Source organism: Belonocnema kinseyi, chromosome 8 (assembly GCF_010883055.1).
Source record: "Belonocnema kinseyi isolate 2016_QV_RU_SX_M_011 chromosome 8, B_treatae_v1, whole genome shotgun sequence".
Lineage (NCBI taxonomy): Eukaryota > Metazoa > Arthropoda > Insecta > Hymenoptera > Cynipidae > Belonocnema > Belonocnema kinseyi.
In genome coordinates, this window is record NC_046664.1 from 144,911,355 (window position 1) to 144,926,207 (window position 14,853).

Sequence of the window (14,853 nt, forward strand, 5' to 3'; positions counted from 1 at the left end):
GTTTAACAATTCCAAATAGAAAGTTAATAATTCTTCTAGTTTAATCAATTTAAGATTCATTAACTAATATGTTTTTTTCACTTAAAGCTACTCATTTGGCATGCAGGTCTTTTCGGAATTTCCCAATAAACTGTCTATTAGAGTAGTTGTTATTTTACTTTATTCTTTAATGTTTACTCCTGCTTTAAATGCTAATAAAAATGCCCTAAAATCTGTACGTATTACTAAAAATAGCTTCATTTTTAAAAAGTTTAAATTGTTATCCTTTCCAGAATGTTAGACCTAACAGAATGCAAAACTTGGTCTGCTATTTAATTAAATAATGAAATCTTCAACAATTTTGTATTGAATTTATTATTTATCTAAACATAAATACACACTTCTTGTGGATAATGTTTGTTTTTTAAAATAATTAATAATTAAGTTTCATTCCATGCAATGTGCATGTTAATCTTGCATGTTAATCTTGCGGGAAACTTCAAGTCCCTGGGGCGATGGGTAAATATTAAACGATTAGGATACACTTGTAAGGATACTCTATTTCTGGCGTTTAACACCAAAATCGCGGGTAGCAAAAAATATTTCCAAGAAAAAGGAAAATATGAAACACCCTATTGTCTCTGTTTTAGTATAAATGAACAAATTTTAATAAAACGTTAACGAAGGAAAATCTAATTACCTTTTTATCGTTCTTTTAAGACTCTTGTTGTTATTATGTTCCATTTCCATTGACATGGTTGACAAAACTTTTTCATTGACATACATCGAGAAATGATTCAAATTGGGGACTGGTGGTGCTGGCGGCAACGTAAGCGGTGGCGACGGAGTTTCCTCAGTTGCTTGAGGTGACATGGGGCCACTACCACTTCCCACACTGCTTAATCTTCCAAGTCCATTTTGTTGACCATGAGAGAATCTATGACCAGTATGATTGTTGTTTCTAACTGGTATTGGATCTAAATAATTAGGCTCAGTTGATAACACTGCTCGTGTTACCGCTGGTCCAGACAATGAAGAGATTGGAATTTCCCGTGATATTGTGTCATCGCTACTATTGTTGCAGGCCTATGTGTTATGAAAACAAGTAAAAGTGAAATTCAGTATTAGACTATAAACGTAACTAACAACAAGAGATCGGGCTCAATTCTAAAAAAAAGGTGGTCCTTCGGATGATCCCCAAATATGTTGTAGTGCTCGAAAAACTAAAAGACACGTATTTTTTCTTACGTGCCCAAAATAATTTTTAGAAGGTAAAAACCACCCCCTAAAAGTGTGGTACCAAATACACATTTGATTGTTTCACATATAAGGCATTATTCCAAGTGCGTATTTTCAAACGGTCATAACTTACTTTGTACAAATGAGAATTGGATTTTCTATGAGTGATTCCTGAAAGATTTTCATGCTCTTTCATTCTCTGAAATCTATTCTTTTTAATTTTTTAATTTTTACAAACAATTTGCCATTTAAAATGTTTTTTTAACATTTATAAAAAAGGTGTTTGGCATATTGGGACTGAAAATAGTTATGTAGTTATGCGAATATATCCGAGTGAAACCCTACCTCGCTCGTTCGGACAGGTTAGCCAGTCCTGCCGGCGACTTGGTTGTATGCATGATTCTCCAGCGAAGCTGCACTAAATTCATCGTAATTTATTTAGCTCGCCTTTTTTCGCGCAGTGTGCTTCTCTGAACTCGAGGCTTTTTGACTGTCTTCAGAAATAGATCATGCTCTGTTGCGAATTAAGTTTCTTTTCAGTTACAATTGTCCGTTCTCATTTCGAACTGAAGAGAATTACTGTTTCTTTTAAATGATTCTTAGCCCATTCGAATAACACCATCGCAATTAGGAATGGATTCTCAGCTGGGCGCTGCAAGCTAGCTTTTTCCGCAAGTCTTCAAATTTCTACCAATCCCGTCACCTGGACCTTTTCCACGTGCAGTTGCCTGGAAATGTGTTTCTGCAGAAATTCCAAATTCTTTTTTGTGATTTAAAAGATTTATGAAGGCACATTTAAACATTTAAACATTTCTGCAGAAATTCCAAATCCTTTTTTATGATTTAAAAGATTTATGAAGGCAGATTTAAACATTTAAACATTTAAATGCTGCGCAGCTCTGCCTGTCAAATAATAAATTTTGTTAACAACGCTGAATTTCTTCTTGAGGAACTCGTTGATGACCTTTTGAAACGTGTACACAGCTACAGTGTCATGCCTTAAACAATCTGAGATGGTTGCGATGCTAAAATGCTTCGGTTCGTTTCCATCTTTGTAATAAATAACTACTAAAAATATAGTTGCTTATTATTCCAATGGAAAGATTGTGCAGCATTTTGAATGTTGAAAGCATAATTGTCAACAAAGTCAAGAAAAATTAAGTACTACCCTTCTTTTAGTATAACTCTAAGGTGCTTCAGAAACAAACCTTGTTGTTTCGCATAAAATGCGTGAGATTTCAGGTTTTTAAGTTTATTGCAAAGAGTTTCTACGAAAGCCTCAGGGTCTTCTATTTCGGTCTTTAAAGTGATTCTATCAGTTTGTTGCCAAACTTATTATGTCACTATGTTGAAACTATTTACGTCCAATAGATCAATCAGGTACTTTTTAAAATTGTCAATGTCAGGACAAGATTCGCATTCGTTAAAATGACAAGCGTCAGTGGGTTCACTGCACATGATTTCTTAACGGCAGTCATGATAATATGACAATTTTCTGCCAGTTCCCTCAGTTAAATGTTTAATATTAATCGCATTCAACATTAACTTTACGTTTTCATGATAAACGCAGACACAAACATTGTGAGTTCCACTTGCTCCAGCTAAAACACAGTGCATTGATCTTAGTTGTGCGAATTTTAAAAATCCAATCTTCACATTTTCATTTGGGCTACAAATCTGGCATATAATTCTGAAAGATTGCACAGAATCAGTCTCTTCTGTACTTGCTCACGAATACCGTTTAGTATTTTCGCAGATATGAAATCTTTTTTACCTAGCATCTGTCGACTATTATCGTCATCTTCGTAGAAGTTTATTAACAAATTTTCAGTTTCTTCTGGCTTCACGTTCAAATGCACCGGATTCTCGCATGATTTGTCTGCACTCCAAAACTTAGGCGCAAGAGCAAGCAGAAAAATATTTTCTGATTATGTAGAGCCCTTCTGCTCTAATTTTTCTTTAATTAAATTCAGGACCTCGAGACCCGCTGAGTGACTTTCATCATTGCATCCTTCTTTTTCATTTTACAATGGCAAGCAAAAATCTGCGTCCTCGTTTATCTCTTCCTCTATTTAATACCAGGCTCTTTTATAACTCTGGATGGCTGCATTTAATACCAGATTCTTCTATAACGCTGGATGGCTGTAAATTGAGAGTTCTACACCCTTATCTACAAGCCCCACATATTTTACTGTCTTTCGGCAAATCAGGCAACACTATTTTCTAATTTTCCATTAGAAGCCTGAGATCAATTCCTCTTACTTTTTTCTCCTTAAGGAAAGGATTTGCACATCTGCTGCGAAAACTATGGACCGAAGACATGGTCAGCGCTAGATGACCATGAAAGGTCTTCAGGGATCTCACTTTCCTTCGAAAGCAGCGATTCGCAAAAAGACTTGAAAACAAACGTAGAACCTGAACTAGATTAACAAAAAACACAGAAAAGAAGGACAAACAATTTATAAATGTATACAACTCAGAAACAAAAACGAAACACAAGCAATCACAGAAAACATACACCGAAAAATTCTAAACACTACACGTTGGCTGATTTTACCCTTAAAGAGACTGAAGTCAGACTAGAGTAACGCAGTGCAACATTTTGCTTGAGACCAAGAAACAAATTACATTCTATGTGACTGCCTTTTGTTTCTTGGTACATTATGAGAAACAAAAGAAAATCTACGTACGTGGATGTCTTTTGTTTTTCGGCTATACACGAGACCAAGTTTAATCCAGCCAAAAAAGGTATAAATCCTGTATAATTTGTTTATACGAATAGTTTAAGCTATTGTTAATTGATTTAAGCCTTTCAAAAGTCTGTTTTATGTGACGGTAATGATGAAAATATACAGAAAAACCTCAACAACAACAAATTATGGAGGGACGAGAGGTGAACGCTCTCTTAAAAAATACTTGCATTTCCTAATTTGTTTATAACTATATGCAAACTTCTTTGATGCATTAAGAACCGTTTAAATTAATTTTTTTAAAGTTTCTGTACCAACGAAAATTATGTTTGAATAAATCGAATTTGAAAGAAACAACGTCGGTCGGTGCGTCGGCTGGACTGGTCGACCTGTCCGAGCGCGCGAGGAAGGGTTTCGCTCGGAAATCTTCACATAACTACACAACTATTTTCAGTCCCAAAATGCCAAAAAGCATTTTTTTGGAAAAAGTCAAGCCTTCGTTCAAAAATATATATATAAAAAAAGAAAAACTGGCCGAAGAGTAGAAAATGTTAAATAAACATTTTAAATGGCTATGTGTTTATAAAAATTAAAAACAATAGATTTCACAGAATGAAAGAGCATGAAAACCCTTCAGGAATTACTCATAAAAAATTCAGTTCTCATTTGTAGAAAAGAAGTTATGACCATTTGAAAATACCCGCTTTAGCCGGGGGCTGCAAATTTCACCTCCTGTAGTTCGAGGAGGGACGGTAGTAAAAGTCTATATATTGGTGGGTATACTACTATCATATAGGCAAACAAATTCTGAAAATTTGAAGGCAATCGGAAAACATGAAATTTTATGGGGGCAAACTACCCCAAAAGAAGTTACGAGCATACAACGAAATGACCAAATAGGAGTAAATTAAAGATGAAAAATCTGGAAAAAATATGTTTTACACGTGATAATAAAATAAAGTTCTTGTGTTTTTGCATTTTACCGAGAAATGACTTTGTAGGGTGGAACCATGCTTAAGGAAATGTTACTACATTTTTCTGAACTAATTTAATTTTGTGAACGAAATCGAAACGAAAAACTTTCTCAAAATAAGAGGTAAGAATGTAAAATTCCCAATTTAGTCCAAATTGTTATGGGGGTAAACTATCCAAAGATAAGTTATGATTGTATAAAGAAATGACCAAATAGGTCTAGATTGAAGCTCAAAAATCTGAAAAAATATATGTTACACACGACAGTAAAATAAAATTTATGAGACCAATAATCATCATTAGACCTGTTTATTCATTGTACGTGGTATAGTAGTGATTCTTTTCGAACAAATCTTTCATACCAAAATTTTTTTTGTACCGCGAACATCTAATAACGGCTACATTTTCACATCCTGGAATTTCAGGTGTGTTTGAAAATGTTTTGAAGGAAAAGTCTACCGGATTCTCAAATCCTCCTGGTTTTTCTGCAACGTTACCACTTTTAAATCAGGAGTACTTAAAAAGACTGTGATACCTAGGTGAAGATATTAGATTATGTACTTAAGACTGTAACTTTGTAATATTATTTCGTATGTGCAGATTTAGATGATAGTCTAAGTGTATAACTGAATACGAAAAATGTCGCACATAGTTTTTCCATATGTGAAATCTGTAGATATCAAGGGACTGAACTTTTCCACTAGTGCCTTTTGGTGTAATCGTAGGAATAACGTTCTTTTCATAGGGTGTTGCTTGTCATACAACTTCTGGGCAGTGCCCGGACACTTGTCGGCCCTAGCTTCGAAAAAAAAACATTTTGCAACCAGCTCTCAAAATGTTCTGCAGACAAAATAATTTGTCAAATTTAATGACTGTAATATGTTTATTTGATGACTAAAAATTATTAAATATAAACAAATTTACCAAACGTAAGCTTTCCAGATTTGGATGCAGCTATAAAGACGCTTGTAGGCTGAAAAATGATTTCTTGCACAATGTGTCAAAATTTTTCCGCTTGGCTCTTTTAACACAAGCTAAAGTGGAGATAGAAGCTTTCCATCCGCAAAAATCGTGAGCTGGATAGTGTAGATGTGAGTTGTATAATAAATAGATTCGACAACACATTCGACTTGTCGTGTACCTTCAATTGCCAATGTTATCTCAGAATGCATTTCTAACTGGAATTCGCTTTGATCCAGGTTATAAACATTCTCTTTCTCATATTGAGAGATAAACGGCCTCACTTCATTCAAAAAATTATCAGCATTTATGTACTTTGAACTTTTCCTTATCTTCTAATGTTTTTTTTTCTGTTCATGAATTTATTGACTTTTCAGAATGTTATTCGATGAATTCGTTTGAACCTCCATACCCACTAGTCCGATACTTTAAACCGTGTATCTTCCAAATCAAGAATTTTTTTAGGATTTAGACCCGATTTCGGTATGTCTACATAGTGAACTATCGTACCAGCATCAATGGCACTTTTAAAATTGTTTAATGTGTACTCCGTAATACGATGCAACTTTTCATATATGTAACTCCTTTATTTACTTGCCCTGCCCATCGTCTAGATAAACTGTTCACTATTATGTTTCAAGGGAGTTGACTTTTTAATTCGAGAACGATGAAAGCAACACTGAAGATTATTCGAAATTTTCAGGAAAGCTTGCATCCCAAAAATAAAATTTTATCTTGAAAACAAATGCATTAAGCCTCATGCAGAGGAAAACAGCCGCTTAATCAGTTTAATAACGTTCTGCAATTAGATAAAAATGTAATTTATGTATTTCTACAAATTTGAAATCATAGGTATAATATAAGGCTCTTTAATTTGTGAAAACATAATAAAATGTACAAACACGCGGACTTTATTTTATTATGGCGCGTAACACACTTTTTTCAGATTTTTCAGATTCAATTTACTCTTATTTGCTCATCTTCTATATGATCGTAACTTCTTTTGGGCTATTTTACACCATACAATTTTCACACTAAATTGAGAAATTTACTTTTTTCAACCCTTTTTGTGAAGAAATTTTTCTGCTCGGTTTTGTACTTGAAACTTACTTTATTTTGCAGGAATATAATAAAATGCACTTAAGGGTGATTACCCCTTATAAATTAATTTCTCGTGAAAATGCAAAAATACGTAAACCTAATTTTATTGTTGCATGCAAAATATATTTTTTCTAGATTTTTCGGGTTGAAATCATGCGTGTTTAGCACTTTTTTGTGCCGCTGCTATGTGTGAAACAATTAAATGTGTATTTTGTACTAAGCTTTTCGGGGGTGGATTTTACCCCCTAAAAACCGTTTTGGATTCGTAAGAAAAAATAAGTGTCGCTTAGTTTTTCGAGTACTACAACATACGTCAGAACGACAAAAATCGGAGGGGGACGCCTACCTAGGTTCTTTAAGCTTCTATAACATTCGACCTAATTAAAATATTTAAGTTTTCTTTTCATACTCAAATCATCCATTGGAAAATGGAAAAAGTTACAAAATTAACAAGATTGCGTTAATTTTTTAAAATATATAAAAATCCTATTCGCGTCAGCTACAAAAAAAGGCATTTCAATTTTTTCAGGTCCGAATTTTTAGTCTAAATTTCATCTTGCATTTAACTTTTTTCATCTTATTTTTGGGTTAAAGACACATTACGCAGAAGGAGAAATCAATCGGATAATATTTAGGACGCTCATCGCAAATTTGTGTGTTTTCCCAAAAAAATAAAATGTTCTCAAAAAAGGCTTATGTAGGGGAAATTGGGGAGGACTTTGACAAACTAGGAAGGATGGCGGCCCCTGATCCGCAAATGTCCCCCCTTTGTGGGAGCGCCCTCTAACGGTTCGAGTGAGGTTCTTCTTTTTCTTATTAATGACAGCCTTACCGTCAACGAAAATTATATCCGCCCCTGGAGTGGGTCGTCGGAAGACCTTCTCTAGGGAAGCCGTTTGATTCGCCTCAGGACAATCTACATGAATGAAGGACGATCTAGGAAGAGTTAGAGGGGACAGATGGATCGGAGAGGTCTGGATGTCTAAAACATCCTCTTCTCCGTGGCGTTGCGTCGAAGTGCCCGAAATCCGCGAACTAGGACCCTCTGAGAATAAAGGCTCATCGGGGCTCCCAATTACCTCCTCTTCCAATGTAAACGGAATCGGTGAACGGACCTTTTCTGGAGGGGCCGACACCTCATTAGCCTGAAGAGCTTCCTCGGCCAGGCGAAGCTCCTGTTCTAGAGAAAAATCTCCAAGATCGGGCAGTGGAGACAGAGGGGCCTGGGTGAATTGAGGTGGAGGCAAGTAGGATTTGTAAATTGGGAAGAACTCATAGGAATAGGACACTGAGAGGGGGCTGCCGTTATACCCCGGGCAAGTGGGATCATACTCCTCATCGGGAGTGAAACTTTGTGATATGGGGGAATCTGTACCTGGTTTCATGGATGGATGGGCCGCAAGATAGGCACGTCGCCATTTTTCCGGTTGGGCCCGCCTCCTTTTCCGTCCTGGGGAAATAACCACCTGTACTTCGGGTGGAGCGTTCCGCTGTTCTTAAAACGCCTTCAGGCGTTTTCGCCAATTCCTAAGAAAGGACCGTAGGATAGTAGATTAAGAAGCCTAAAAAGAACCTCGATCCTAACAAAGAACCGTAGGATATTCGATATGAAAGAATAAAAGGAACCTCGATCCTCAGAACGAACCGTAGGGCATTAGATAAAAAAAAATAAAAATAAAAAGAACCTAAGGCGGAAATCGACGATAGTTCAATTGTGATCACTTAAGACCACCTCCTGTGGTGGACCGGCGCAATCTCCAAGCAGCTCTATGGGCTGTAACGTCTGTCCAAGTTATTTGGTTTAGAGGAGCAACCAAGAAGTAAAAAGAACAGGCGAATCGTTAAAATAGGAAGGCTCTTTATTGTTTTTGTTCAAGCTGGATGTCACAGAAGAAAACTCGGTTCCGAAGGCAAAACCAATCCGCGAGGGAAAAAAATAAAGGTTTACGACCCGGACAGATGCGATTATGGTTTGATAGCTCAGGCCAGGTTCCCCTGCTGCACCTATCTTAGCGCAAGAGAAAAAAACCTTCGTTCGCTAAGACGTCCCGGCGATAAATTATGCGTAAGTCGGCTGCTGTTGCTCGTTTTGCCAATGGCGTTCGAGCGGTGGCCAGACTTGCTACTAATAATAGTTTCTATTAACACCACTAGTGGCGTTTTTGGCGGGCGGCAATTATTAAAATATACAGGACGCTCATTGTGACGAATGGTCAAGAAAATAATTTAAAACTAAATATTTTTAGATGTCGGCTAAAAAAACATAAAAAATGTTTTTTAGCGGACGTCAGGCTTATTAAAATGAGTATTTTTCATTCATATATTTTTATCTAACTAAGCATTTTTAATGTATCACTTACTACAATTTCCTAATAGACATTTAAGTTATTGCTAGTTTCTAAACAAATAATTCATATAAACATGTAAAATTGCAATTTTTATTAAGTTTTTTTATATAAATTACTTTTCTAACAACATAAAGATAATTTAATTGTATATTTAAGACACCTTAGTAAGTGGCATAGATGATAAACGCTATTATATAACAATTTTCTCCTCATGCCTCCTTAAGTATGCATCATCAAACAAAAAATTATTTCAAAAAATATTTATTTTAATTATTCATATCTTATTTAGCGTTATGATCTGCTGTTTTAGATGAAAATGGATTTTTCTGTAAAAACAATTTGAAGAGAGAGAGAGAAAGATATGCAGGAAGAGAGATGAATCGATGTGTTACCAGCTGTTGACGTTTAAGTTTACGCGGTGCTGAAAAGTGATATAACCTCACTTTGAACAAATACAGCTCTTTTCATTTGATTGAATTAACAAAAATTACACGCTTAACAATAACGGTCATAATTTTATTTTCAAAAAAAAAAATAACGTTTAGGCAGATACTTAGAGATAGCTGATGACCTTCTTATAAACGTATTTTTGTACTTCATATTCAAATTTTTGTAGTCTTTAATAGAATAGAGTTGTCATAATTAATCAGCAATCAAATTTAATGTATTTTTATTTAAAATTCTAAATAAATTCTAAAACAAATAAAGACTAATTCTAAGCTTAAATTTCAAATTTTTCTAAATGTCCAAAATGCCCCATGAAATTAGAGAAATTACTTGAAATTGTTCTAAATTCCTGAATACACCAGAAGGCTAGAGAAAAGGTAACATCTGAATGAAAGATTTTCCTAAACTATCGCTTTCAGTTAGTTTTCAAGATTATCCGACAAAAACCTAATGTTTCTAAATCCAAACGACGTATGTGGATCAGGGTGGTCCAAAAATGCATTGCAAGATTTTTTCACTCTAAAGGGCAAGACACCCCCCAAAACTTTCCATTTCCGGAAAAAGAAAATCCATAATTTTTGTTTTTTCGAAATTCGAATATTAGCAATAATAACTTTTATTTCCAAACCACTCCACCCTCCTTGCAACGCCCCAAGCAATACCCAAACAAAGAAAAAACTACATTTTTACGTATTTTTATTATTTTTGAGCAATTTCCGTTTTCTTTTTAATACAAATAAATACTAATGGACAATTTGAATATTTAATATGACTTTTTAAACAATTATCCATTGTTTAAAAATAGTTTAAAATATTAAAAAAATTATTTATTTCCCAAAAATGTAAAAAAATAATCGGATTTTTTTATTGAAATGCAATATTGGTCATTGTTTGGAGCAGTAAATTATTCTAGAGACATCATGTTATTATTTAAAAATTAATTATCATTTATTTTCAACATTTCTAAACATTGAGCCAGAGATGTCCACTTTTTCAAATTTGTATGCTGCGCTACTTCTTCTTGAATAATTACATAATTTTAATACATTTTTTTGAGGTTTAACAAATTTCTAATTGTTTAAACAATTTTTATTTACTCAAGCTGTCATTTTCCAATAACTAAAAAAATGAAAAAATAGAAGACGCACAATTCGGAGCGAATGAATGAATTATGACTTATGAATGATTAATCATCACAAAAATTATGTCCATGGATGACTGACATTATAAATTATATGATAGAACGGAATGGTGCGCACAGAGCCTGGAAGAGGGTTGGCGCGCAGCTCGATATGATAGGTGCAATGAGTTGAGAAACCAAGACACTATTTTATACAGAGAAAAAAAGGACCGATAGAATGTTCAGAAATTAAAGTGCGTCACAGTAAGTGAAAATATATGGAAAGATTTCAAGATGTAACAGATTGCCACTAGCATACTCAGTTAATGATATCGCTTTCAACTTTCTTGAAATGTGTGGTAACCCTTCATATAATATATGGTAACACTAAGTAGCTCTCGGATCTTTTCGACTTTGGCTTTGATAACTCCAATTTTCACTTTGATATACTTGCCCTTTTTAATCTATTGCTTCAAACTTCGCTCTTTCCTCAAGAGTGAAAGAAAGTTTGTATGAGGCCTATCAATAAAGTTAAAGCACCATAAGGACCTAATGATTATAGGTCCATAGCTATATTATGCTATCTCCGTCAGTCGGGTTAGAGGCGGGGTCTTATTAGCACGCAGACTTTTCTCGGATTGTGTTTTGAAAGGGCTGACATCATATTTCTGTGATCGAAGACGGTTCGTGATAGGATTAAATGAGAGATCATATTGGGGCCAAATAGGCACATGTGTCCCACAGGGCTCTGTGCATTTTGTTGATGACCTCCAAATTTATATTCAGTGTACTCCAGAACGAGTGAGTGAATCAAAGTCGGCGTCAAAAGTACACGATCCTCACTTTGAGCGCTCGCAATTCGGTCAAAAAAAAAAATAGCAGAAAATTCTAACAAGATACACGCGAAAGCTTAAAGTCTCCCCAATTTAATGATATGTATATTATTGTTTTGAACATTTTTTACGGTAAGCGCTGATGTAAAACGTGCTTTAAAACAAGGTTTTTAAGATTCTTTTTTTAAGCCCCGATTTTCGAGGCTTCTCACAACGAGCTGGACATCTTGAAAAATCTGAAAGAATTCACAGACTCTCCTCAAAGTATCTAGAATGCAATGCAGTTTTCTAATTTTCTAAATATGAAATTGTTCATCAATTATGGATCATTTTCCACAAATATATCATCATGGGAACAAGTCGAAAAGTGGTATTTTACTGAAGTTACATGAACTTGAGCAAGGACTAACTACAGAAATAAGGAAAGGAGAGCAGTATCATTTAGCCCTTCCCATTGATGCTGATTCTAAAGAAAATTTATCAGGCACTTTAAACAGTATTACACTTTCAAAATTTCTTTATATTTCATATCAGTGAGACTAAAATTACGATCTATAAGGATTACAAAAACTACGAAAGTTTATCACATAGGTTGGAAAGAAACATAAAAAATTATAAATTCAAACATTTCTGATTCTTCTACCCAAAAAAATAATATGTACTGGAACAGTTTCATGTCCAAAGAAAGGACAGGGAACCAAATTATTGAAGAGGCACATTCTACATTTTTAGAAGTTCATAAATTAGTTACATAGACTCATCACTGAATTCATCAGAATTATTATTGGGAAAATATGAGAATTGATATTCACAAATATATTCAACAGTGTGCTTACAATGTCAAATTGAAAAATCTGGCCGCTGCGCTAGCAGACTCTCATCACGCGCAGCTCGCGCGACTCACAAGTTTGAGCGCGCCTGGGGCGCATGACTGTTGGTTCTCGTACTTCACGTTTGATGATGTTTTTTTCTCGCGCTAGGCGCTCGGCTTTTGTACTTCTCCCAAATTTGTGCACAGGCCTTTTAAAATTAAAGGTCACGACAGCTGTAATGTGGTGATTGTGAATTCTCTTTTGTTAAAACTCTTTTAGCTTTAGAGAACACATTCTCATCATGCATCTCGTGTTTCGCACTCATTTTGTCAAAAATTTTAACTTTCCTATTGGTGCGCCACTAAGTTCCCGCTGCTTGTCAATAGATGGCTCGAATAGTAAGTGCTGTTCGATTTTCACATATTCAAAACGTCATGAACCAAGCTTAGACATATGGCACACAAACTGTATTGACACATTAGTGATTTTATTTTGGCGTCACACACTTTTGGTTGTGTGCAAATGTCTGATTTTCTGCCAAATAATCGTCATTTGCGGCAAGTGTTGATGCGTGAATATTCAGCCAAACCGACGTCTAAGCTTGGTTCATGATGTTTTTAATGTGTCATAATCGACCAGTACATACTGCTGGAGCGATTTTTTGACAAACAGCGGAAACTTAGTTGCGCACCTAATACATTATATTCAACACTTTTATATCTTTATATTAAATTTATTTATATTATTTAGCGATAGCCATTTTTCACATAAAACTAATACTTTCTCTTTATGATAAGAATGTAATAATGCTTTATTTTTTGTGCGATCAAAATTTGAATTTTCGATTTTTCAAGAAAATTCAAACAGTTGTTGTAATAATCTTGTAGAGCTTTAAAAATTAACGTTTTTATCTGTTGAATTGTTTCATATCGTGCGTTCTCTGGCTTAAAATGTTTATTTTCGTTATTTTTTTTTTATTTTGAAAATGCTATAACTCTGATCATTTTCTTTATATCACAAAAAGCCATGAAGATAAATTGTTCGTATTTTCATGTACTATAAATAGCCGTACATGGGATTTTCAAGTTTTGAAAAAAAGTGGCCACAAAAATGTTAAAAAATCTCTTTTTGAATATTTATTTCAAATAGCTAAAACTGTGTGCCGAAGCACAATTCAATCAGCTTAGCCTGGAACATCACATCATGTTTTAGCAGAATATCGTAAACAATTTTTTGAAAAAATTTTGAATGGGATGCATTTACGGAATATACGATCAGTAATTTTTCAACAGTTTGTCATTCATGATTGCCAAAACAATATATGAAGAATACAGAATATACGAAGCAAGATTTACTTTTAACGTGTCCTAAAGTAACAAAATATATGATAGATCAATCCAGGAAATTTTCGATTAAAAATGGAATATATTACGCTCCTGGCTTATACAATGCATATCATGTGACTGATGTAGAAATGCAATTATCATTGGAATATTATTTAAGTGTTCACGTAGATTGTACCAGACAAAGCCCAAATAATAACAATGTAATGTCAGTTAAGGAAAATAATGAAAGAATTGAAAAAGTAGAAAGATATTTATCGCGAAGTATTAGTGAAATATTTAAACTGTTTAGAGAAAAAATCCGAGAGTAAGAATTGGAAAGGCCAAATTTTACTCTGCGACCAAAATGGGTTCAAATTGACCCTTTGAAAAAAGAATGTCTTTGCATTTATTGCGCCAATTTTCATCTTTTACTTATTTGGTTAAAAACCCAGGGAAAGGATGGAGCCAGAGAGAAGCAGAAATTCACAATGCATTAGAAATATCAGTTGACAGATACATGGCGCCCCCTACTCGTCCTTATACCTGTGATGGCCTTATTTTTGATATAAATATATATATATATATATAAATATATACACACACACACACACACACACACATATATATATTAAAAATTTGTCATAAGGACAACCGCAGGATTTCGCCGGGAGCGGGTGCTAATCTGAAAAATTGCACCCGCTTCCAGCGAAATCGCGGTAAAATTTCAGCCACAACCACGTCTCACAACCGTGAGATAGGTGGTTACAGTCTGTAAAGGAATCAACACGACGATCCAGCAAAAGTCTCGTGCACCCTAAGAACACGGAGCGACCCAAGGAAAACCGCCTTCTGCATTTTTCCCGCAAGTGTTCTAGCATCTTGTTGACACGCAGGGATGCTTTTTAGGCTATTAGCAAGTGAAAGTTTGGCACCTCCAACAGCGCCGATGATAAGGACGATCAGTTTAACAGAATATTCCGGGTACAATCGTTGCAACTCCCTTATAAGGTCTCGATACCTCTCTTTC

At 34.8% G+C, this 14,853-nt stretch overlaps 1 protein-coding gene across 4 annotated transcripts in view; it reads right to left on the reverse strand.

Annotated features, from left to right (window-relative positions):
• LOC117178065 (fibroblast growth factor receptor substrate 3) overlaps positions 1–14,853 on the reverse strand; it is a 128,203-nt gene that overhangs the window by 63,698 nt on the left and 49,652 nt on the right. For all 4 annotated transcript variants that reach the window (XM_033369291.1, XM_033369289.1, XM_033369288.1 and 1 more), the window contains one exon: positions 680–1,065. In XM_033369291.1, coding sequence (XP_033225182.1) covers positions 680–1,065 — 386 coding nt within the window. The remainder of the gene's footprint in view (positions 1–679; positions 1,066–14,853) is intronic.